This window comes from Desmodus rotundus, chromosome 11 (genome assembly GCF_022682495.2).
Source record: "Desmodus rotundus isolate HL8 chromosome 11, HLdesRot8A.1, whole genome shotgun sequence".
Lineage (NCBI taxonomy): Eukaryota > Metazoa > Chordata > Mammalia > Chiroptera > Phyllostomidae > Desmodus > Desmodus rotundus.
In genome coordinates, this window is record NC_071397.1 from 61629124 (window position 1) to 61653501 (window position 24378).

The 24378-nt window shown below is 42.9% G+C and overlaps 1 protein-coding gene across 7 annotated transcripts in view; it reads left to right on the forward strand.

The window, feature by feature from the left end:
* The first annotated feature begins 5138 nt into the window (after nucleotides 1-5138).
* The window catches only part of ARMC2 (armadillo repeat containing 2), a 222192-nt gene continuing 202952 nt past the window's right edge, over nucleotides 5139-24378 (forward strand). For 6 of the 7 annotated variants that reach the window (XR_006654184.3, XR_011650561.1, XR_006654182.3 and 3 more), the window contains exons 1-4: nucleotides 5139-5345; nucleotides 10560-10820; nucleotides 11262-11334; nucleotides 19006-19177. Coding sequence is in view for 1 of the 7 variants with exons in the window: in XM_024551788.3 (XP_024407556.2) it covers nucleotides 10603-10820; nucleotides 11262-11334; nucleotides 19006-19177 (463 nt within the window). In the remaining 6 variants the exon portion in view is untranslated. Of the gene's footprint in view, nucleotides 5346-10559; nucleotides 10821-11261; nucleotides 11335-19005; nucleotides 19178-24378 lie in introns of those variants that run through there. The other variant, XR_011650562.1, reaches the window with a different exon arrangement.

Here is a 24378-nt window from a genome sequence, read left to right on the forward strand (position 1 = left end):
ATGGAGTCAGAACATTGGGGTGGCTGCTGGGTGGAAACGGGTTTTGAAGCTCTCCATAAGATTCTCATGGCAGGCAGGAGTGAGCAGCAGTGAGGCAGGTACCGTGGCCTCACCTCAGCAGGTAGCACCAAACTGGAGCACTCTTTCTAGCAGAACCTTACTCTCTCGGTTCTCTTGTTCCAGACAGAGCAAGCAACCTTCAAACTCTCTTAATTGTCAGGAGACACCCAGACCACTTGTGGCAGACATCATTAGCGTCTTCCCAACAGCCACTGCCCCTTCCTCCTGCTAAACAGACTCCAGTTTGGTTCAGGTTGTGGTTCAGGTCGTGCTTGGAGAAGATGGGCTTCTCCCTCAAACCCCAGAGGGTGAAATTTGATTGATCAAGGTCAGTCACAGCAACAGTAATTCCATTCATCTCTGGCAGGGACTGGGCATGTGACACAGTTCTGTCCAGTGAGCGGTAAGGAGAAGAGAGCTGAAGGGCTTCTGGGGAACGTTTTCCTTCTCTAAGTAAAGAACAGTATTATACGAAGAGGGCCCTGCCCCGTCTCTCTGTTCCCCACTTTGAAACAGGATCTGTAAGAACGCACTGCTCAGCGCTGCCACGAGGCATGTCAGTCACGCTGGACACTCACAGGCCATCCTGAGCTGCAGGGCCAAACCGAAAGCACCCCACCGGGAACTTACTGTTAAACAAAATACGAAGTGTCCTTCAGAGTTACGCTACTTTTGATGGGGTATTTTGTTATTTGCAGTCCAAAGCTTCCAAAAGATACAGGCATGCTCACTTCGTAATGTCTCACAGGTGAGCTTGACAAGGAATAGGGGGTTTCTGATGGTCTCTTCAACATACAGGTGGTACTTCAGCAGTTCCTTAAGACAAAGCGATTCCTAGTTAAGATTCCTAGTGACTCAATCCCTGACAACTAGGACCCTCTCCCCTCCAGTGAAATACTAGGTAGTTAGAGACTTTGTAATTAACTGGTAATTAAGTGGACTCTTATTCATTAGCATCCCTAGCAACACTTGACTGCTCAATGAGAAGGTGGCCCGGGGTGTTGGAAATGCTGTGGGAGGGATAATGTGTTCAAAGGCAAAGTAATACTTAAGCTGCACAGGTAACAGTTGAGCCCCATTAAATAGAGAATTTTCACGTAATCTTTTTTGGCTAATAAGTTTTAGGACCATTCCACAGTCTTGTGCCTATCCAGTTCCATGAAGTTAGTTAATTTTCCTTGCTCTGTAAATTTCCACCAAGTTGAATTTTAAGGGACTCACACCTTTAAATTTGTATGGAAAGACTGCATAGGCTATCAGTTTGATGAACTCTTCACAGGGATTATGTGATAAATATAATTAAAGCACTGAGGTTCCATATTTACATAAGCAGACATTATCTTGAAGTGAATATTAGAAATCTAAATGGGCAATTTTTATTCTATGTCAAGTCATTTCTTTCCCTCTGTGAATCACATCTCTACTATGGTCATAAAAATCACTGGGGAAATTATAAGCATTAAAGAAGTGTTTATTTAAACTGTATATTTTCAAGAGTATAGCTAACATATAAATCAAAATAAGCTATACATATTAAATATGAGGTGTATGTGATGTAAAGTATAATACAAACTATAAAATATAATGGGAAATTGTGTGGATAAAAGTATCTATGAGTTTATCATTTTGTTACATGTTTGTATCTCAAAATTTTGTAAGATTATTTATTACCCATCCTACCATCTCTGTAATTCCCACCTTAACTCAAAATCCAGAAATCCGGCAGGCGGATAGCCCCACACAGGACGTACTCTGAGACAAGTGAGGGGAGGAAGTCAAAAGAGGACTTTGACAGGTTTAGCAGCCTAGGAAGTACAGTCCAACCCCATTTCTTGACTGTCTCGGTTCTTGAACAATTCGGTTCTTGACCACGCTGCTCATGGAAAAAATGTCTCGGTTGTCCGACAAAACTTTGGGTCTCTATTCTCTACCTGACAACTTTCGTGCCAATGCACGTACAGTCACGCGTCTCTCAGGGACAAAGGAGATTCAGTCTTCAAACAGATTGCTCCTTGAACAGTTTTCTGGAATGAATTAAGTTTCAGAGCCAAGGTTCTACGGTGTCTGTCAGGGCTGTGAATGAGAGGCCTCAGCCTGAAAATTGTACACGCAGGTGTCCGACAGCAGGTGACACACTGCATTGGACATCAGAATACCAGGTCTCAGGTCACTCTCCTACCTGTGTGACCTTGGGCAGATGACTTACCCTCTCTGAATGTCAGTTTTTACCACTCAGACTGGGAGAATAATCCCTGAACTACCTCCCGCTCAGGTTTATTATACATCCCAAACAAAACAATAAGAATAAAATGCTCCGAATGGAAGCAACTTGGAAACAAAGTGTCATACTTGCAATTAATAGTTTATTTTCCTCTTTAATCTCTCTAAGGTATAAAAAAAAGTCAACAATTTTGTTTCTAAAATAATTCCACTTAACATAGCTTAACTATGCCAAATTCTGTTAGCTATTAGGTAATGATGGAGGAATAGCCAGGTTAATAGAATAGGCCACTTCTACGATAGCCTCAATATTTTCCCATATCATGTCCTTCAGTGAAGTAAACTGGGCAGCTTTATTGCTTTAAATAATTGCTCCCTATAATTCTGCCCTTATCATTCTTTTCAGTTGCTCTAACTTGCCTGGCAGGCATTTCCTGGCCAACTGAGCTGGCTGGCTTCAGGTTCCAGGAGTGTGCGTGCAAGGTCTATTTTAGACCAAGATTCTAGGTTGCAAGAGCATAGTTAGTAACTGGCTGTACACCAGGTGTTTAAACTGAAGTTTCAGTTGCAATGGTGATCATATAATCATCAGTTCCAAAGTGAAGGTGAGACAAAGTCTCCACAGAGCAAGTTACAAAGAAACATGCAGACTCCCTGGCCCTGGGGGTCCAGGCTGAAGCTAAGAATATGGAGTCGGAGAACAAAGTGGGAGAATGTGTGAGGGCACATCTTTGGAGCAGAGTGTGGGGAGGCCCCCTCATTCATCTCAAACGCAGTGAGGGGGGCTGCCCAGGGGGACCTGCCGGGGTCTGCAGTTAGGTGGTCCAGAGGACTGGAGCCAGACTCACTCCTGGGAAAGCTGAAGCTCCATGTGATAGCAGGCAGGAGGCTGCTCAGGGATGGGCCTGCACTCTCAGAGTCACTGGGACAAGAGAAGTGTGGGATTTCCCTTGGACACGATGTGGGGGTCATCTTGGGTCTCATTTAAAGGGGCTAGAGTGAATCCTGGATTTTCAGGGTGGGGAAAAAGTTGTAAGCCACCCCAGAGTCCCAGGGAGAGAGGTCCTCATTAATGGGAAACTTCTGAAGGACCCAGGAAAGATCCACATGAGTTCCTTTAATCATAGGCCAGGCACAGCAAGCTCAAAGCCAATGAACTCCAAAAGGAACTGCTCCTGATTTCTCTCCCCATACATCCCTCCCCACCTCCACCCAGGTGGGGCCTTAAGTAGCCCCTAGTGAATGAGGGAGTGGTGAGCCTAAGCCACTGCATCCCTACTGGGAAAGTAAGTACAGACCTTAAGCTGAAATCTTGGAGAGGCAGCAGAAGCCTTACTGTCAAGTGAAGTTTGCTGCATTTGTTTATGCCTTGTACACAACATTACAATTTTGGATGAAGCTATGGTTGAGATGTAGTTACTATGTAGGACTATCAGTTTTCTAAAAATGAGTAGAATATACAAGGACTCTACCCAACCTTCCATCCAGGGGCAGCAGAAGATAACACTGAATATATTTTAAAATGACAGTGAGAGACAAAAATGAAGTTGCGTTTTGATCACACCACAAGCTGTGAATTCAAAATACTCATTATGGCTTTATATTAAATGGGCAAAGGTCCCTTTGCACAATGGAGTCCAGTGGCCAGTAAAAGGGATGATAACTCATATTAAATCACTGGAAAAAAGGTTTCAACCCTGAAAAACACAAATACTTTGTTTCAGACCCTCAAATTATCCAATCAACTAATAAATATTTATTGTCTGTTATGTTTGAAATCCTGTTCAGTACTTTGAAGAACAATGACATTTTTTTAGTTCAGGTTAGTATCATTTCCTGCCTAGAACAATGACTTAACACATAGTATGTGCTCAAAAATATTTTCAATTTAATTATTCTTTGCCATATACTTAGCACCAAGGGATGTGGCATTTTCCAATGTCGACAGCAACACTTCAGCTGAAAAATCCCCATATTAGTAAAATGTGGTGCAAACCTGAATGGAGAGTGATTATGGTCTCACTTGTATTTAACACTGGAAAGTGTTGCGGAATGGTCTAAGAGAAGAGAACAGAATTTAAACCAGAAATATGTGTGGGGTTCTTTTTGCCACTCAACTGTGATGATGCAGTAAAACCAAAAATGATTGCCCATGGGAGGCCCAGAATGGGATCTAGGTTGTCACTCATTAGGCCTCGAGTGCCTATTTTGTCTCTTGTGCAATGGGGATGCCAAGCTGGCTAGCTCAGAATGGCAGGGATGCTCAAAATGATAACACAGTGTAATAATATTCTTTGTAAGTCCTGCACAAATGCAAGGCTCAGTAACAGCAACCGTTTGACATTTCGTTGATTGCCGCGTGCATAACGTTTTAAATCTATTTTCTCAGTCTTCGGCACCACAAGACCTGGCTCGGTACTATTATTTCCCTCCATTTTGCAGATGGAGAGGTTAAGCAACTAGTTCAACATTACACCGCACCACAACTTTAACGAGTAAATCCTCTTACTCCTAAGCACTAAGCGGCCTTCCTTCTTGTTGTTATTTAATAGAGTCGTTGAAATCTCAGAGGGGTTCAAAAATGTGGATCGGTAAATTGCTGAATAAAAGTAGATGCCATCCCTCCCTGCTTGGTCCAAGCGGAGCCCTCACCCTGTCCCTCTCCCCAAGGGCTCCTCGCACTCCCCGCCTCCAGCCCTTGCCCAGGCTCCTCCCACTCCGACACCTCGGCATTTCTGCGCACGCGTTGGTGGAAGGGCGCCAGCCCTTTGACCCCGAGCGGCCCCGGGGACCTCCCGGCCCCACCCTCCTCGCCTGGTCCGTCCCGCCCCGCCCCGCCCCGCCCCGCCTCTCCCCGCCCCGCCTTCTCCATCGCGGCTGTAGCTGTCCTGGGAAAACTGGAAAATGAACTGAAGCCCCGCAGCTGTTGCTGTCTCCTGCGCTAATCACACAGGTGCTTTGGGTCTGGCCAGAAGGCCCTTTCCCTGCGCCCACTCCCAACTCGTTCTCTGGCCGGCTCCACGGGATAGCCCAGCTGTGACCGGGCTCTGCGGCCGGCGTCCCTGGTAGGTAGTTTGTGTACGGTTGCCATGGAGACGTTGGTCTGCCGGGTGGGGCGGACCCGCACGTGAAGATGCTGCTCCACCTGGACGGGTGGAGGAGGGGGCATTGCTGGGAGTGGGGTAGCCGCTGTCCGCGCGAGGGCTGAGGCGTCCATCGCCTGTTCACCGGGGCTCCCCCTCTTGCTGCCGTCCCCCTTTCTGTTCCCCGATGGGGAAAAGAGGTGATGAGAGTGCTGTGCCTGTTTTCAGGGTTGGGCCTGGCTGTCTTTATATCTATAAACTGAACATTTAGCCAAGTGCGCAGTACTTGGTAGATACTCATTGATAATTCGTTGAATGAGAGAATAGTAGACTAAGGGGCTTTGTCTAGGCAGACAGTGACGCGGCCAGGGTCGCACAAATTGTACCCGGGCTCTTCTATGCAAAAGATAGAGCCTCGGTAAACAAATGTATGTGTAACAATATACATTAAAATATATCGTATGTACATATAACGCATTTCATCATCCATTACCTCAAGTGTTACAGAGGTCTCCCATCTCTCACTCTGATTTGGAATTACTTTCACTTAGTAGAAAAGCAAGTACCACTCCACTTGTATCCTGTGTTGTGAATTTATTAAATTCTGATTAGTTGTTGATTAAGCATAGATGATAACAAATAATATACTTAATAAACATTGTGTCATAAAGGAAAACACCTCTCGTTTAAATTTAAAACTTTTAAAACATATGAATGAAAACACTGAACAAATGTCATTCCTTTTCTTTTGCAATTTGTTTTTTTAAATGCAGTTTTTCATTCATGGGAGGAATTTTTGTCATATTCTTTTATCACATAGCACTTGAACAATAGTTGATGCTTTTAAAGGCCAGGCACCATGCTAAAGCGCTTCACATGAATTGTGTTATTTAATTCTCAAAATAATTCTATGAGGCAATTACTGTTATTTTTAGATCAGGAAAATGAGGGTTATAGAGATGTTAGAAGCCCTGCCCTAGGTTACATAGCTGTGAATTGTCGGAGTATTTGAACCCCTTCCTCCAGCATCTAAGCACTTAACCACTGTCTCTTTGGATGCTCATATCAACACAGAAGTAATTCACAGTCAGGAAGGGGTCCTGAGTATTTGATTTGCAGGGAAAAGAGTATGGAGATGGCCAGTCTTTCCCCTGTTGCAAACATCTTGATAGTTGCAGTGTTGCATTTAGCAAGAAGGCGCTGATTCAGGTGACTGTGGGCAGCAAAGGTGAAGACAGGTCTTCATAATTAGGTCTTGGGTTGGCCCAAAAGTCCCTTTAGTTTTGTCTGTAAAATAAAAGACAGGTTTTTTACTTTCCCCAATAACTTTATTGATTCGGATATTTTGAGTATGTCAGCTATCTCCCACTATTGGATTCTAGTGGGTAGAGGCCAAGGGTGCTACTAATCTTCCAATGCATAAGACAGCCCCACAGCAAAGAATTATTTGGCTAAAATATCAAAAGTACCAAGAAACTTTGCAAACCACTTTTGACACATTCAATCAGTCACAGCACCTTCTCCATATACTGCACAAATCTTTTGTATGTGTGTGTGTTTCAGTTGTGTTTTTACCTTTCTTTAAATAAAAAAGCATAATACACCAAAAATGTTGCATATCTTCTTCTATCTTAAATACTAAAGCGGCTGCACAAAAATTCACCAATTTTGATTTTTTTTAATGCATGCTGATATGACAGCTGTTACAATACAGTCTAACAAAACTGTTTTGAACAAAGTGAAAAACAAGCACCACTACAGCCATCATACAGAAAAAAACTAAACGAACTTTTTGGCCAACCCAATATATACAATTGTTGACCTTCAGCTGTGCCTCACACGGAGAGCTGGGGCTCAGACTCTGGTGGGGCAACACCAGTTACACAGGCACAGAGGGAGGGTGTACTGACAGAGACCAGCTGGGGACCTTGTGGAGTGTGGAGGACAGACACCTAACAGGCTGGGAGGATGACAGGCATGTCCAGGAAAGCTTTCATGGGGACCTTTAGGAGTGTGCTGGGTGATTATATTATATAAGCACTGTTTTTGTTCTTCCTAGTCTTTTCCCTTCTTTCCATTCCGCCAATCTCTGCCAGATCACATCATGCCTCAGAAATCTTCTAATTTTATCATCAGCTTTTATTTACTTTCTTGACCTGCCATTCAGTTTTCTCTCTGTTCCCACTCCAGTCTTTGTTTCCAGAGCTCCTTCCTATCCAGCACACACCCCATACATCCTTGACACTCTGCCTTGGCTCACTCATTGACTTCACTGGAAATTCCTTCTCTACTCCAATCCCAGTGTCAGCCATTGCCACTTGTTCAAATTCAGCCCGTTTTTCTAGAACTCAGATCGAGTATCACCTCCTCCAGGAAGTCTACCTGACACCCTCTTCCAGTCAGAAGTTCCTTCCTCTTTTGTAACCACATGGTGGTTTATTATTTTTTAATTGCCCCCATCAATTTCTACCTTGTATTAAAATCATCTGGGTACAAATACAGCTGATACTCAGCTGGTACACAGCAAGGACACTCACTCCAGTTGTGAAAATGCAGCATGTCTCTATATTGGTGTGTAAATAGCGCAGCCCCCAGGCCTCTGAGCACCCCACCTCCTACCACCCTGTCTAGTGGGGAATAATTTGAATATCATCTCTGGGTATACGTCATAGCTTTTTTATTTTTGCTATTGCTTAAGACCCTGTCCACCTCAGAATTGTTGTGGGGATTAATTGAGATGATGTAGTCAAGAGCAGTACTTAGCATAGTGCTTGCTATTAAAATAAGTGGTAACTAGCATTAGTGGTCCTTCTTGCCCAAGAGTGAAGATAGTGTATATTCCTGTTTGTGTTCCCAGAGATCCAAACAGAGGCCTATGCACGTGGGAAACAGTTCATCAGTTCTAGCTGAATGAATGAATGTGTCCCAGTTGTCAGGAGGATTTCTGTAAAGTTAAAGTTTCTGTTACACTACCGTGTAATACTTTACTATAAAGAGGCAAACTTGCAAATTCTGAGTGACTATTTTTAAAGTTGGTAAAAACCATCTATAACAAGAATTTTTAATTGAACAAATAAAAAACTCTCCACCTCAAAAAAACCCCACTTCTAAGTCAGTTCACTTGAGTTATTGAGTATTTCCATGTTTGATTTAGTTAATAATATATTAATATTAATATACTAATAGATCAACTCTGCGGATCTTACATTATTAAAACAGTTCTTCACAATATAATCATTAATGTGAGGTTTGAGAGGAAGAAAGAGGAAAGGTGAGAAAGTTGTATTAGAATTTGTGATAAAAATTTAGAGACAAAAAAATTTTTAAGGCCATGATCTGTGTTTCCACCAGTATTTGATCAGTCTAAACACCCATATGCCCAACTAATTCTAGGGAGTCTGGTCGATTTTCCCACTCCCTAGAATTGGACTTGAGTTACTCTATGAAAGAGTATAGTTTTCAGTGCAAACTAATATAGCCAGGGAGAACTTAGTCCCGAATGATGGTCCATTATTACTCATCCAAAGCCCTTTCTCTCATCTTTATTAGGTTTGTCAGATCACCTTTGGACATTGCTAGACTTACTAGTGACCCGCGGGGCCACGAGAGCTGCAAACCTGACTCGGGTTCTGGAAGAAACTAGTTTATCGCACTGAAGCTTCTCTCACTAAGCAGTATGATTTCTTACTGCAGTGGGCCTTCCAAAAACACACAAACCTGTCGTGGCCACTTACGTTAGATGTTGTGGGAATGAATTTATATTATTATGCACCCCAAAATAATCTCCTTACATATTTAACACACTTTATACATATTTTAAATAATTATCATTGAATAATTTTAATAAAGAGCCCATCATACCATATTCTATTAGAAGTAAAGTGTATCAGGCCTGTCGTATATTCTGTTAGTTGTTTTAATTTACATAGTGATTTTGGAGACCTTGCTTTAACTTCAACCTCCTACATCAAAAATTACTAGAATAGTATTGCTTACCTAGTAGTTTTTGTGCTGTTTCACCTCAACACCAGGCCTTCCCACACGCAAGGAATGTCATATTGTTTGTACTCTCCATCAGACTCTTTTCCTCAAAAACTCCAAGGGCGAGGCCTGGGTAGAACTAAATGAATGTTCGGGTTGTGTGTTGTTATGTAACAACTTAGTATGTAAAATCATATGTAGTAAATCTTTATTTGTCTAAGAAATCACCTATTGATTTTACTTATGGAAATAGAGTCTTTTTAGCTTCCTTTGGCACGTCACCAACTTTTTTCTTTTTGGCAGATTATTCTAAAATTGGGCAGCTGAAACATATGAATAATTTCCAGACCTCTGTCTTCCTAGAATTATAATATTTTCAGGAAATTAGAGGTGTTTTTTGTTTTTAAATGAACACCTAGTACCATATACTACTTAGAATTAAGCTTTTAGAATCTCAACTATTTGAAGTTCAGGGCTGTCAGAGGTGCCTTGCCAAGTTAACCAGGTCTTCATGGGACACACCGGCATTCAAGAAGGATCTGCATTCTCAAGACCCATTGTGTGACTTTGTGTCTCGGACTGGGGTTGGGTGGCCTGGGCAGGGATCATTTGATAGTGATATTTGGCATTTATTCATCTAGGACACTATCTCACGATTTGAAATAATTCTTTCAAATATATGGGCAAATTGGAATTGAACTCTGAGTTTAGAAGTTACTTTTATAAAAGCAAATATAATTTGGAAATGGACACCATCTATTTAAATTTAAACTTAAGCTAGCATTTTGTGTGGAAGACAGCAGGAAAGAAAAGGAATATTTAGTTTAAAGTTTTAACAGAAGCCCCAATATTTTGCAGGGAAAGGGGGTGGAGGAGATGAGATGATTTTCTCTTCTTAGTGCATCTTTTTTCATGACTTGGCCTCTTTCTCTCCGAGGGTAGCTTTCATTCTGGGTCTCCTCCCTGAACATTACTTTCCTTAATCACAAATCTTCCCATATGCATAACAATGCCCATCAACCTGTATCTCTGAAAGCTCTTCTCCCATCCTGATCTTCTAACTGTAACTGACTGGTAGATCTTTAATTAAAATGTATTTATCATTTTTTGAAGTTTAACACAGAGGGATGGTTTATGACTACATGGATGGGTTTAAGCACTACTTTCTAAACTGCTGGATGAAAATATTTGATATTTTGTATCATATATTTCTAGGGTGTGCTGTCTCACTGAAGGACATTTTACTTTAAAAGGAAAGATGCTGTCTCCAAATGATAAAAAGTTGCAAAAGTTCGATCCGTTTTATCGGCCTTCGGTGGCCAAGCAGAAGACCAGTGCAGAAATCATAAGTGAAGCCCGAAATGCATTAAGAACAGTGAGGACCCAAAGACCATTTACGCCACATGAAGACCAAAGGCAACTATTTGGGCCTGCATCTTCAAGGACGCCAGAAAACAGACCCCCTTCCTCCTTCAGGTACATGACCTTTCTCTTGCCTCTGAGTTCTGATATGTAAGCCACCAGATGACATTTCCCCTTGACTTCTGCTAATTGTATCAGTTATACCTCTTGTATCTCTTCAGGATTCCCAAAGATAATTCCAGAGCTGGGCCCAAGAATTTGGTCTACAATGGTTAATAGGAGTGCCATATCTACTTTATAAAGCAATACAAATGAAGTTTTAAAAAATCATTATATGCATTTCCTCTGTTCATTATTCAACATTTTTAATTCTTCTAAAAAATGATAAGAGTTATTAATAAAATGTTTTAAGTACTATGATTTTTTAAGATTTCTTCTTCCTCAAGACGTATGCACTGAATATGTTTGTTTTGGGCTAATGTTAACGAATACACGCTAGAAATGAAAGAAATGATTTTTCACAGACTAATACTTCTGTTCCGTCTCCTGCGCCAGCCTCCATGCGTCCAGTTTCGAGTCATCTGAGTCCAGGCCCATCTCTGGTGCACGTCTCAGCCCACTAGAACTTGTGAGTACTTTACAGTATCACGAGTGCTGGGAAATGGAATCTGTCAAAAATACTTGGAATCAGCACTTACTAATGCTAAGAAAATGATCGCATAGACCTACATGTAATGCTAGTAATCGAGTATGAAAGCAAATTCTTTTATACTTTTTCAAATATAATGGTTAGTACCTAATAAAACATTCCTAGTTACCTATAGTTTAATAATAAATAATTTTAGAAATACAGAGTAACCTGGCAAGCAAAATGTGTTACAGTATTTTTTAATTCAAAAAAGGCATGCATAGATATTATTTTATTTTTAATAGTTGTATACAAATAAATACATGTACATAAAGAGACAACTATTTGCTACCCGAACAGCTCCAGCAGTCTCTTGTCCCTTTATCCTTCATTCTCCCCTCCCCAGGGGCCCTCCCGGGGGTGTCCCACCTGCATGCGGCCCAGGATGGCTGTGAATACGGCCCAACACAAAATCATACATTTACTTAAAACATTGAGTTTTTTTGTAATTACATGTCACAGAGTATTTAATGTCTGGCCCAAGACAACTCTTCTTCTTTCAGTGTGGCTCAGAGACACCAAAAGGTTGGACACCCCTGCATGAGTTTAAACTCTTTCGGCACTTTTTGTTGTTATTTAGATTGAAATTCCCAAATAACACAGTGTGTTGCTGCTCTGTGGTTTATGAGCTTGAAGAATTATCTTATGACTGACTTTCCTTGGAGAAAGAAGGAGATTTAACTCTTGTCTACCCTCCCATGCCTCCTCACAACACATTCACTCTTTCCGTCCCCGCTGCTACTCCCAATATAGATATATCATAATTTTGGTTAGATCTCTTTTCTCTGACCATCGAAACCCTGTTTACAGCTGAGCCTTGAACTAGTAATAGTTAATGGTGATTACTTCCTCCCTCTGTCACCAATAATTGCCAGCTTTTTTAGTTTTGTATTATTACTATTTCAGCCCCAAGCTCTTCCCCAGTGCTCTAAATCTCCTTCGTATATTCAGACACATGAGGTATTCTGTTGATTCCCCTCCATGGAGAATTTTCCACCCTCCCTCCTGGACCACTTGCCCTGGGCATCTGGCACACAGCTGGCTTCTCTCTCTTTCCTGGAGTTCCTGTTTCCTGGATCCAAAGTCCTTCTCTTTCTTGATTTACTCTTGCTTTGGTGGTGCACTCCCTCCAACAACTTCTTGAGAAAGACTGTATGGGAAGTAAATTATTTGAGACCTTGATTGCTGTTTTTTTCCTCTGGAGTACGTAGGATTTTTCTTTGTTCACACTGTTCTGAAATTTTATGATAATGGGCCTTTGTGTTAGTCCATTTTCATCCATCCTGCTGGGAACTTTCAGTGAGAAATCTCCTGCCTGATTTCAGCTCTCGGAAATGCCCTTGAGTTATTTTGATACGTCTTTCTCTCTTTTTTGTTCTGTTTACTCTTTCTGGAATTTATTATTTGGATGTGGAATCCCCTGGACTGACATTTTAATTTTCTTATTTTCCCTTTTTGTTCCCCGTCATTTTTAAAGAAGAGATTTTATCTTCTAATACTTTTACTGAGTTCTTTTTATTTCTGCTATTTTTAATTTCAACCCCTCCTAAAATTATCTTATATATACATGTATATGTATACTATATGTACTATATATATATAATGTGTGTATATGTATATATAGTATTCAATTCTTGTTTCATGGTTGTAACATGAAACAAGCCTCTTATCTGCATACATTAGTGACAGTTTTGATTTTTCAATTTTTTTTTCTCACAGTTCTGAAGATTAGAAGTCCAAGATCCAGGTGGCAGCTGGGTTGATTACTTCTGAGGACTTTCTGCTTGATGAATGGCCATCTTTTCTCTCTGTCTTCACTGGTCTTTCCTCTGTCTTGTTGCATTTTTCTGTCTGTTTGGGCCTCTGTTTTTCATATCAGAGGCTCTCCTCTGATAGCTGTACTGCTTGTTTGGCTGCCTTTACTTGAGAGTGGAAGTATGTAGAATGGGTGGGTCAACCCGCAAGTGCTACCTACCCACACCTGCATTTGGCAGGGAGGGGTCTGGCTGAGCTGTGTTGTTTATGAAACTCCCAATGGTAGTATCTTTAGCGCTTTCCTTGTGGGCTAGTTAATTTTCTATAGAAGTATCTTCAAAACTCTTGTCTGGAGGATAAAGGCTGGTTGTTAACTGCCAGCAGCCAGATAAAGGAAGAAAGTAAGACTGCCTAAGAGTCAGCATTTGAAAGTTCCATTAATATCTATGCTACAAAAAGTACCCCTCCCCTCCCCTGCGCTTGGTTAGCCTGATTCAGATCCTCTGTTTTACCCTCTTGAAAGAAGAAACTTCCCATCTACTCCTGAGTTCAGCAGTTTGATTACATAGAGCTGGGGGTGGGGTGGGGTGGGAAGGAGTCACACAGACTGGCAGCAGTCCTTCTTGTTTTAGGTACCCCGCCCCTGGGCCCCTGCTACTGCAAGTTCCAATGATACCAATTCCTTAGACTTTGATGGAGTTGGAGTATCACTGAAGCAGCTTCTCAGCTTTTACTACTGGATGTGTGTGTGCCTGTGTGTGTGAGAGGGTTTGATGGACTGTTTGGAAGTAAGTTGCAGACCTTATAAGACTTCGTCCATAAAAATGTAAGTGTATCTCATATGAACAAGCAGTCTCCTACATAACTACAATGCTATTATTACATCTCAGATTTAATGTACAGTCCATGTCTAAATGACCTTAATTGTCTCAAAGATACCTTATATTCTTAAAGTACTCATCAAAATGCCTCTGTGAGGAAGGTTATACTTGTTATTATGTTGCAGATGACAAAAATAAGATTCCAAAATAGTACTTACAAACCAATGCACAAAAACATTTTGCTAGCCATTGTTGTCTTATGGCTTTTTGTGCCCACAGCCTTAGAAACCACTTGGGTTTTGAGTCAGCTGCAGTAAGAGGCCCCTCAGTTGGGCAGCCCAGTGGGCCAACCTGGCTGTAGAAGGGCTCTCTATTCTATGATTCTGCCTTTTGACTGCCATAAATCATTTTTAATATTTCTGTAGTTCGGGGACTCACTCAATTTTCACCCACTCTTTCCTGAAAATCTCCATGTGTAGTTAACCTGGTCCTCGTCAAGCTGGTGCAGTTCTAAGACTGTGGGGTTAGGGGTTGGGCAAAGATAAGTTGGCATTTGAACTGTTTAGCGTCATTGCTGTTAAATTTCTTTACTGAAGGATGGTTGGGTACTACCCACAAAGTAAACATGGGCTAAGAAATCTCCATGTTAAGTTAAATAACTCCTTTAATTTGAAATATTTTTGTTATAGTAGATTATGCAAGAGTCTCAAGTATATTTTGTTTTATACAATAATTAGAGTTTGGAGCTCCCAGTCAAAAAATTCTGAAAGTGGCCTCATACCACCTGCCCTCCCATGTTCTTTCCTCCTTTCACTTCACCTTTTAATGACCACCTTCACTCTGGGAAGCACTAAACAGAGGGAGCAGATAGGGGAACTGACAGTGGAGGGAGAGGAGGGGCTGAAGGAGACAGAATAAAGCAGTAAGGTGGGGGTGGGGTATCTAATAGTTGGGGCCCCTAACTAGGGGCCCCTTGCTGAAAGAAGTGGTGAAGACCTAACCAACTGAATGTCAGTACTTTGTGGATCTAGGACACTTTTTCGGGCTGCTTTACCTTTTCATAGTTCCTCTGCTCCCAGTCAGACAGGGAACAGGGACCCAGAGGACAACTCATTTCAGCTCTGACACTTATCAAATCAGCTCAACTCTACGCTTGCGCGCCTACCCTTCTTCTCCCTGTCTCCCCACCCCTCCCCTCCCCACATCTGGCAGTGGGCTTCCTGCACCCAGAAATAACCTGGGCGTCAGCGAGTGACGGAAAATCTAGTGCTCCTGGTCCTGACCACTCAGGCCTCGCTGGCTGGTCTGACTGGCTCCCCAGGGTTCCCATTAGCACATATAACCTTTAAGACAGGAAAGCCCTGCAATTCACAGTCTTCCGCAAACATTTATACCTGCTTTGTAGGAATGCTTAGGTACATCTTTTGTCCTTCTTAGCCTTCCCCCAGCCAACACCCCCGGCTTTGAGCCTGGAGCTATTGTGCAGTGGTAGTTACTCCTATTTTCGTTCTGTGGCTCTGGTTAGCTGGTGCTCAGATGGCTCCACTCAGGAGCAGCTGCTCTCATGCTTTGGACTGTATAATACAGGAAAAGCTATGGGACCATGTGAATAAATAGGAAAGTTGTCTTTCTTCATTATCCTTGTCAAAACAGAATTCTCCCTGTGTCTTCTTGTGAAGCCTTGTCATTTAAGCTCCAGGCATTTTTACTGAACTTTTTATTGACATGCAGAAGTCACAGATCCTAAGGGTGCAGCTTGATAAATTTACACAAACCCAGCACACTCCGTAACCAGCATTCAAAAAGAACAAATAGGTCGTCTCCGGTGCCCAGACCCCACCTCCCCACGGTGACGGCTGACCTGACCCCTCACAGCGGAGACTGTTTGAGCCATTCTTTTTACATTTTGTAGGAACCAAGCTCCAGGTATTTGGCAAGAAAAACACAACTTAATGTATTTGAAAAGAAAGGGAAGTAGGAGCCCATCTGTACCTTGAGGGTAGAGGAGAATCGAGGGCAAGAAAAAGCAGGATTAGGATGCCACAGCGGTGGTTTTTCTTTCACTGGCTCTGAAAGGCAGGTGACACTACTGCTGCTCACGCGCTGAGAGAGTCAGCGGACCCCGCAGTGCCTGTGGGGGATGCACAGCAATTGCCACACCCCAAGGTTAGATGCTTGGGGGAGTTTTTAATATTTGCTTTCTCACTTCCAAGAGGTCTGTGTGTGTGTGTGTGTGTGCATGTGCGCTGTCGCTTCACACATGAAATCATAGCAGCTTTCTGGGGTGGGATCTCATAGACTCCCTTTCCCAGCCTTCACGTAGAGCAAGGGAGACCCCACCTTTCCATCTGGTGATTCCCAAGGAGCCATGTCAGGAACTGGTCAAGGCCCACGTGCTTGGAGGAACCTTGAAGCCAGCCAGACCTCTTCAATGTTCTAGGAATTTTGTCTTCTTCGATTAGGTTGATCTGTGACAATAGTGTTTCAGTTTTCAATGGGCTCTAGCAGTTTTATCAACCGAAAAAAATCTTACGTCTGACTTTCCAGCGCCCTTGATTGTACTCAAGTGCCCGGTTAGTGCCCCGACACGAGACAGGAGGGCGGTGAGGTTCTCAAGTGAAGATTTCAAGTTGCTTGCAACATTCTCTGAATTCTAAAATGAGGTGAATTGTGTAAGAAATTTTTTTTACTGTTTTTCTTTATAAAAGCCATTTTGTTCCACAAAGTGAAAGACCATTTTGTAGAGTCTGGCATGAGAGAAATTGATGGCTTGTTTAGTAGATTTTCCTTGAAGAATTAAAAATGCTTTACATGTATCAGTTTACATCTTAAGTAGTCCAGTGAGATATATGCTTAATTGGGATAAGTAATTTAGTAGAGGTCTGTAGAAAAAGTGGACCTAAGTTTTCATTACGCAGACAGTGACTGATTTCACACTAGGAAAAGAAAGCCGCCTGTCCAGGAGCACCTAAAGGGCTTTGTCTTGCCGTCCAACAGTACCTTAGTTCTTCTCTTTTGGGTAAAAATTACCTTTGCAAAACTATATTTTCTCTTTTTATAAGATCTTCTATTTAGTATGCAAAACATTTGTAACGGTTAGGCATCTGTAAAAGAAAATGTTTACTTCATCCGCATTATTGTTATTTGGCAGACCGCTCGATCTTTGTTTCCTGTGTAAGGTACCTGCAGAATACAGACGTTTTTAGATAAGAAAACCTTGTATCTACATTCAATATTGAGATTATCCTTATGTATCTTATCTTTTACAATTATACCTAAAGCACTTCTTTTCCTGTTTTATACTCTTAGCTTTTTTGTTACTATTAGCTTCATGGCCTAAGTCACACTCTAATGAATATTTTACAACAAATTAGTGAGGATGAAAAGTAAAAGGAGTTCAGACAAATGTAGCAGAATTTATACAGACAAAGAGTGTTGTCTCCTTCGGAACAGAGCCCTCTAGATCCTTTAGGATCTTTTTCCAGCAATGTTGCATCAGAGGCTAGGGCCTTGGCTGTGAGACTTCAGAGTAACTTTGAACCAAATTTGGTAAATAAAGGGTGAGTAACCTACACGGGGAAGGGAGCTAGCATTTCTGGAGTCTCCATAGCTGGAACTGTATATATGTCAGCGTCCCTGGAAGAAGGGGACCACTGTCTCCTTTCATTAGCTGGGCAAGTTCAGAAGTAAATGGCCTGCCCAGGTTCACATAACTAGTAAGTAAATTCCACTGCAGATCCGTCTGATCCAAAGTCACTTTCTCCTCCTCTATATTGGGTTATTGTATTTACCATTTTTCTGTGTTTAGAAGAATGTGTCTCTAATGTCATAAATAATTTCTTATGTGGCTCATGAACCAATTTCAGATGCCAATGAATACAAAGGTATAAAAAAATATCTTGAGTATACCTTAAAAATGAAACAAAAATACTTTGAAAAGTGTCATCATTATTGAAATAAGCCACTTCTTGGAAAGAGAACTCTAATATAGATGCCATTGTTTTCTTAATGTATATGAGAAAACATGCATTTAAAATTGCATGTCATATATGATAGATGACTTCACCCAATTTTCCAAATTATCTGACTTTCATACTAGATATTTTAAAAATTTGTTGACAAACCTGCTGGATTGAGAGTCACTCATTTCACATATTCTATAAGTGGCTTGAGGAGCTTGAACTTGATTATTTTTGGTTAGAGAGCTAAAAAGCACTTGCTGCCATAAGAATGCTCTTTCACACACAGACAATTGTGCTCAAGTTGGAGATCACAAGGAGGGACCGGCGGGAACCCTGAAAGTGAGAGTCTGGGGCTCCGTCGGTCCTTGGCCCTGGCTCAGGGGCCACCCCTGTCTGGAGGTTAGACCCGGGGGTGCTCTAGAGGCATAGTGCTTGGTGCTGGTACTTCTAAAAGTCTTTAAGGAATTGGAATTTTGCCAGCAATGTTTCTTTTCTAAGGATATCAGCATAAAATTCTGGAGATATGGAAAATAAAACATGTTTATGTCCTAAGTCCAAGACAACTTCTTGCTCTCATGCTTTGTAACTTTAAATTATTTAATTTTTTTTATATCATTAAAAAGTACTTTTTCGGAGTCCAAAATATATAAAGGTAGTATTTATATTCCATATAGTTCTTGACACATATAGGTGTCCAATAAATGTTATCTGAGCTGAACTGAACCCCCAAATTTGCAAAGCATATTGAATATACTCCACCAAGATGTTTAGTTTCTTATACAGATATCTGTTTGGTAGCATTGGTCAACTATTTTGTTTTTGTTTTTTTAGATACACAAGGCAGGATAGTAGAGTATTTAATACAATGCATTTGACAAAAACAATGAAAAAGTGTTATCTATAGAACATGTTGAGTCCGACGGGCCAATGAGACATGGGGCCCAGAGGGCTGGGTGAAGCCAGGCAGGAAGCCCTGTCTGTGCTCATCTGGGAGGGTCAGGGCCAGCTCCAGGGTGGTGCACTTATTCGAGACACAGAAACTCATGCCAACCATTTGAAAACTCTCTTTCCAGAAACCGAAAGCCCCAGCATTTCCCAGCACAGAGGAAAATCCCTGCCTTTCTTTTCCTAAACCCCCAGTGGACCCTGCGAAGATGAGAAGAATAAGCAGTGCCCGGGCGCGCTTATTCAGGGCGGCCTCCCAGGGGGCTCTTCTGCCAGACAGGACCCTTCTTCCTGCCGAGCGTAAGGCCAAGTAACAATTTCTAAAGCCTGGGGGCAGACATGTCTCTTGAATTTGCACACAAAAGCTATTTTTACATAATTTTTCAAACCTCACATGATTTTTATGTTAACTAAGACTTCATTTTGTACAAAAGCTGGGTAAGAAATATTGTTCACATATTTTTCTGGGTGTTTATAAAGAATACCTAAATATCACAGTTTTTAAAAAGTCATTACTTGGTAGAAAAAGAATATTAGGTTAAGTGTTTTCTAATGAGTGGGTTTATTATCTATACTGGATAAATGATTTTTAAATTAGAGTTTACAAAGTTGTTAATCTTGTTAGGCATATTTAAGATTTATACAATGTACATTAAGCTTGGGTCTTTGAAAATACCCATGATCCCATGGAAAAATTAAGCAAAAGTTGAATGGGGCTTTTCCTGCCATCACAGAATTGCTGGCAGGTGTCTAAACCTGGGAACGGAGAGGCTAAAAACCTGGAATTTTAAGGAGTATCCCCAACAATTTCAGTCCAGGGCATGCTAAGAGTTTTCCAAATTGTAGGCAATGTCCCCATCAGTGGGATGACAATCAATATAGTGGATCACCAGCATTTAAAAAAAAAATGAAGTAGACTCGCACATAGTGGAAAATAGCAGGTACACTGCGGACAATGAAGGTAAGTTTTGCTTCAAGAGACTTTACTTCAGACATATACATGGATGTTTAGAGCCATATTATAAATTTATTATCTAGTACATTTATATTGAACCACATAATAACATTATTATTAACTTATTATTACTCTATGTGACAAAAGGTGGAAAACCACCTTGCCGGGGCTGATGGAACTGGCCCTCCTTCAGTGCGAAGGCTGCTGAAGAGGCACGGGTCAGTGGTCTCAGAGAGGAGGTAATGTGAGCACGGACCAAAGGTCGCAAGTCACCACCTGAGGACCCTGCTCATTTCACACACAAGCATTATCCTTTAGTCACCGGCATTTCAATGTAGATCTCATGGAGGAGTGCAGCTTTAGGACTTCTTATGAAAAATCAAAAGGTCTGGCAGCTCCGGGCCCCCTTTCTATGTAGCGGCCATGAGATCGGAGCTGAGTGTGTGCACCCCCATTGGCCCAGAAAATGATCTACTGTGCCCCAGGTCCCCCGGCCAACTTCAATCATTTTCCTTCCTGGTTCCCGTGGCCCCTAGTCATCCCTGAGACAGTGGAAGAGGTAGAATCAAGGAGAAAGGAAAAGACAGGCAGCATGGAGTATGTGTGTGTCACACGGTGACGCTGTCCCAGAGTATAGTCGTCCCTCAGTATCGATGGGGGATTAGTTCTAGGACCCCCTGCAGATACCAACATTTGCAGGTGCTCGAGTTTCTTCTATAAAGGGGCGTAGCATTTGCATGTAAAGCTATGCAATCTTCTTGTGTACTTCAAATTATCTCCAGATAACTTCTAATAGCTAGTACAATGTAAACGCTATGTAAATAGTTGTTTTCCTGTGTTGTTTAGGAAATATTGACAAGATAAAAGTCTGTAGATGCAACCGTCTTAGGCCTAATAACATAGTACACATCAGCAGCACTGTACCATTTTTTTCTGACTATTTTGGATCAGAGATTGGTTGAATGTGCCGTTGTAGAATCCGCAGATATAGAGGGACAACTATTTATAAGTAGGCAACTCACTTTACCTTGATGTTCCAATTTGTTTCTATTCTAACAGTCAGTCAGTCAGAAATGTATCGAGCCCTTACGAAGGGCCAGGCACCATTCTGGCCACCAGAGTCCTGTCCTCAAAGAGTTCACAATCCAGTGAGGGGAGACAGACAATAAACAGGAACACAAAGAGACAGGACAGCTTGGGTTCTGACAAGCACTGTGAAGAAGATAAGCAAGACAATGGGATACTGGAGAGGAACCCTGACAGGAGGAATCTGGGCTAGCTCATGGCTCTGGAAGTGTCCTTGAGGAGGTGGCACCTGACTGAAATGTGCATGATGGGAGGAAGGCAGCCATGTAGACATCTGTGGACAAGTGTCACACTCAAGGGACAGCAAGGCTGGAGATGGGAGCAATCTTGGGTGGCGGAGGACCTGAGGGCCAGTGTGGCTGGAAGGTCACTAACCCCAGGGAAGTTGGAGGGAGCTGAGGCCAAGGGCGGTACAGGGTCAGGGTGTGGGGGAGTGGCCTGGGCTTTATTCTGCTGGGAGTGAAAGGCAGATTTAAGCAAGGGAGAAACATCATCCAACTTATGTTTCTCAACTGTAACCTGCACATTACGATCACCTGAGGGACTTTTCGAGTGTCCCACACAGGGTGTGTGGGGGCCATGTCAGACCAGTCAACTCAGAAAGGCTTGGTGGCTTCAGGAGCCAAGTCCCTGGCGGGATGAGAGGGGCTGGGATCTGCAGCTCAAGGCTGGGGGTGAGGTCAGACACAGATAGGAGCAGGGTCACTTCCTGTAAACAGGATGCAGAGCTGAGTTACCAAACAGTTGTTACTGGATGGTTTTGCATCTGAGCCTGAATGCTGCATCCATGTTTAAGGCATTTAACTCTCGGTAGCTCACCCTGAGAGGCGGGCTGCTTGCTGAGCTGGTCACATCTTTGTGAAGGTGACTGAAGAGATGGATGTTTCACTCTCTAGCCTCATCTTCTGGGCTTCCCTTGTGGCTTAGGGCCTTCCCTCCAGGGCTGCCTGGCCCTTGGTGACAGTGCCCCAGTTGTGCTCTGGGCGGTGCCATCTGCAGTGTCACATCCCAGCACTGAGGCCATCTTCGTGCCTCCACATGCCCCGAAGCACCTCTTCGCTGGGCTCCTCTAACCCCTCTGTTTGCAGTGGCCAGCTTCACCACTTCCTTCACCCCTGCGGGGTCAGCACTCGGGAAACAATGGCAGTAAAAAGTCACTGTCATTTAAAAGCCCAAGTAAAAAATATATTTTAGCATTCGAACCTTGGGATCATCGTCACTTGTACAGGAGCTCCCTGGGCTTGTTTCTGAGCCTCTGTCGTTCAGAAAAGGCAGCCTTTGTTGGGTCATTGTAAAGGCGACAGTGCAGACAGGGGTGCGTCCCTTCCACTGGTGTGAAGCCCTTTGCAGCCGACACTGCCACAGGCAGGGCTGGAGGTGTGGTGCCAGGATCAGAATTTCTGATTTAAGGGCATTAAAGTGGAGGAGATGTGTGTAGTCATCCTCACAGGACCAGCGGTCTCATTGCTCTGTGTTCCAGTTAAGGCTTTTGGCTGGAGGGGGACAGTGTTGCTAACACTTTCCTGGTTATTCAAGCCAGACAGGGACCTCGGTGAGGCCTCCACCTTCTCACCCATCCCTGTCATCTTTGCCATCACTAGCCCCGCCCCGACCCGCCAACGGGCTTTCTAAATGGGCTTACAAGCACTTTTTGTGTCTGCACTCTCCTTTCCCACTGCTGCCTCACCACCTTTATCACTTCTTGCCTTTTCCCTGGTCTTCCAGCCCTCCTGTCTTACTGCCGGGGCCTGCAAGTGGGTCAAGCCAAGGACCCTCAGCCCTCGGAGCAGCCAGCAGAGCCCAGGGAAGCCGACCTACCAACCAGACGTGGCTGTGAGCAGTGGCCTTATCCCTTTATCTTAATGGACCATGAAAAATCATTTTCTGTGTGTGCTGTAGGGACAAGAGGTCAGCAAGCAAACAGAAATCAGATTGCATCATCTTGCTGGAAACCCTCACTGTGCCTAAAGGAGTGTTTGCCAAACTGAATTCCAGGGAACATTTTAGCAAAATATTAATAGCTTTTCCTTGGAAAAAGTGTTCAGTGCTGAAATAAGTCTGCCTACTTTCTCTCCCTCTTGGAGAGTCGCAATCCACATGAGTGTATTTAAAGGGTTGGTGAAGCCATCTGGTAAAGAAACCTGTTTCATTTTAATTCAACCCAGCATTTCAGAAATCTGCATAGCTGTGGAATCTGTCTTTTGGGCAACACAGTTTGGGAAACACCAACCTCACACAGAAGTTAGCAAACTTTTTCTACAGAAGGTCAGATGGTAAATATTTTAGATCGTGAAGGCCACACCGTCTTGGTTCACCCTACTCAACTGTGCATTCTAGTGGGAAATCAACCGGAGACTGATATATGGCCACTGAAATTTGAATTTCATGTTACAAAACATGTCTTTCTTTTGATCTTTACCCCCAACCACTTAAAAATATAAAAACCATTCTTAGCTTGCAGACTATACCAGAACAGGAGGCAGGCCAGATTCAGCAGCAGTTTGCTGACTCCTTGTACGCACAGCTGTGTTGTGACCTGGCCCCAGCCTACCTTCCCAGGCCCTTCTCTCGACTCCCCTTGCCTGCCCCTCTCCATCATCTGTGCACCAGCAATGTGGAACTCCTTGTAGTTCCCCACACCCTCCTAGCCTGCTGTTTCAAGCCTCGTGTGGGACCTGCTATATAATTTGTTGGACCTAGCGCAAAATGAGAATGAGGAGTTCTTTGTTCAAAAATTATTCAGAATCTCAGGATGGCCACAGCGGAGCATCAGACCAGCACGGGGCCCTTCTGAGTGCAGGCCCTGCTTGGCTGTCCAGCTTGTGCACATGTGAGGCTGGCTCTGACTTGAGGCTTTTATTCCTCCTTCTCAAAAGTCCTTTTTGCCACCTGCTAACCCTTCAAAATGCTTTGCAGGCTCCACCTCCTCTATGAATCTTTCCCCAACCAACTCTTAACCCCTCAGAACTCCTCTGCTCTCTCTGCCCTCCTTACCTGGCTCAGACCATTTCTCTGAGATGAAATGAGAGAAATGCTCATTTCATTTCTCTCCTTACATGTGCCTGCTTCTCTGTCTCCCTTACTAGACTGAGCAACTTCAGCAGGTAAAGAGATTTTCTCTATTTATGTAGCCTGAGAGCCTAAAACAGGGTCTAGTATATAGTAGGTGCTAAAGAAAGGTCTGTGAAACAGAACTGTGCCTGCTGGGTAATACTACCGGAGGTAGAATGCTTTCGAAGTTTACTGGTGATCCATTACACAATCACTGCAGTGTGCTGCAGATATTTGCCAGGCAGACACAGAGCATCCTTACTCACGCTCACTTTAATGGTGGAGGTCCTGCAAAAGTAGAGGGAGCCCCAGGGCACCTCTTCCCTGTGACTGGCAGCTCACCTAGTAGATTGTGAAGACACAAGGGCTGCATGCCGCCCCTGCACCTGTGAGGATGAGTGTTTCCCCG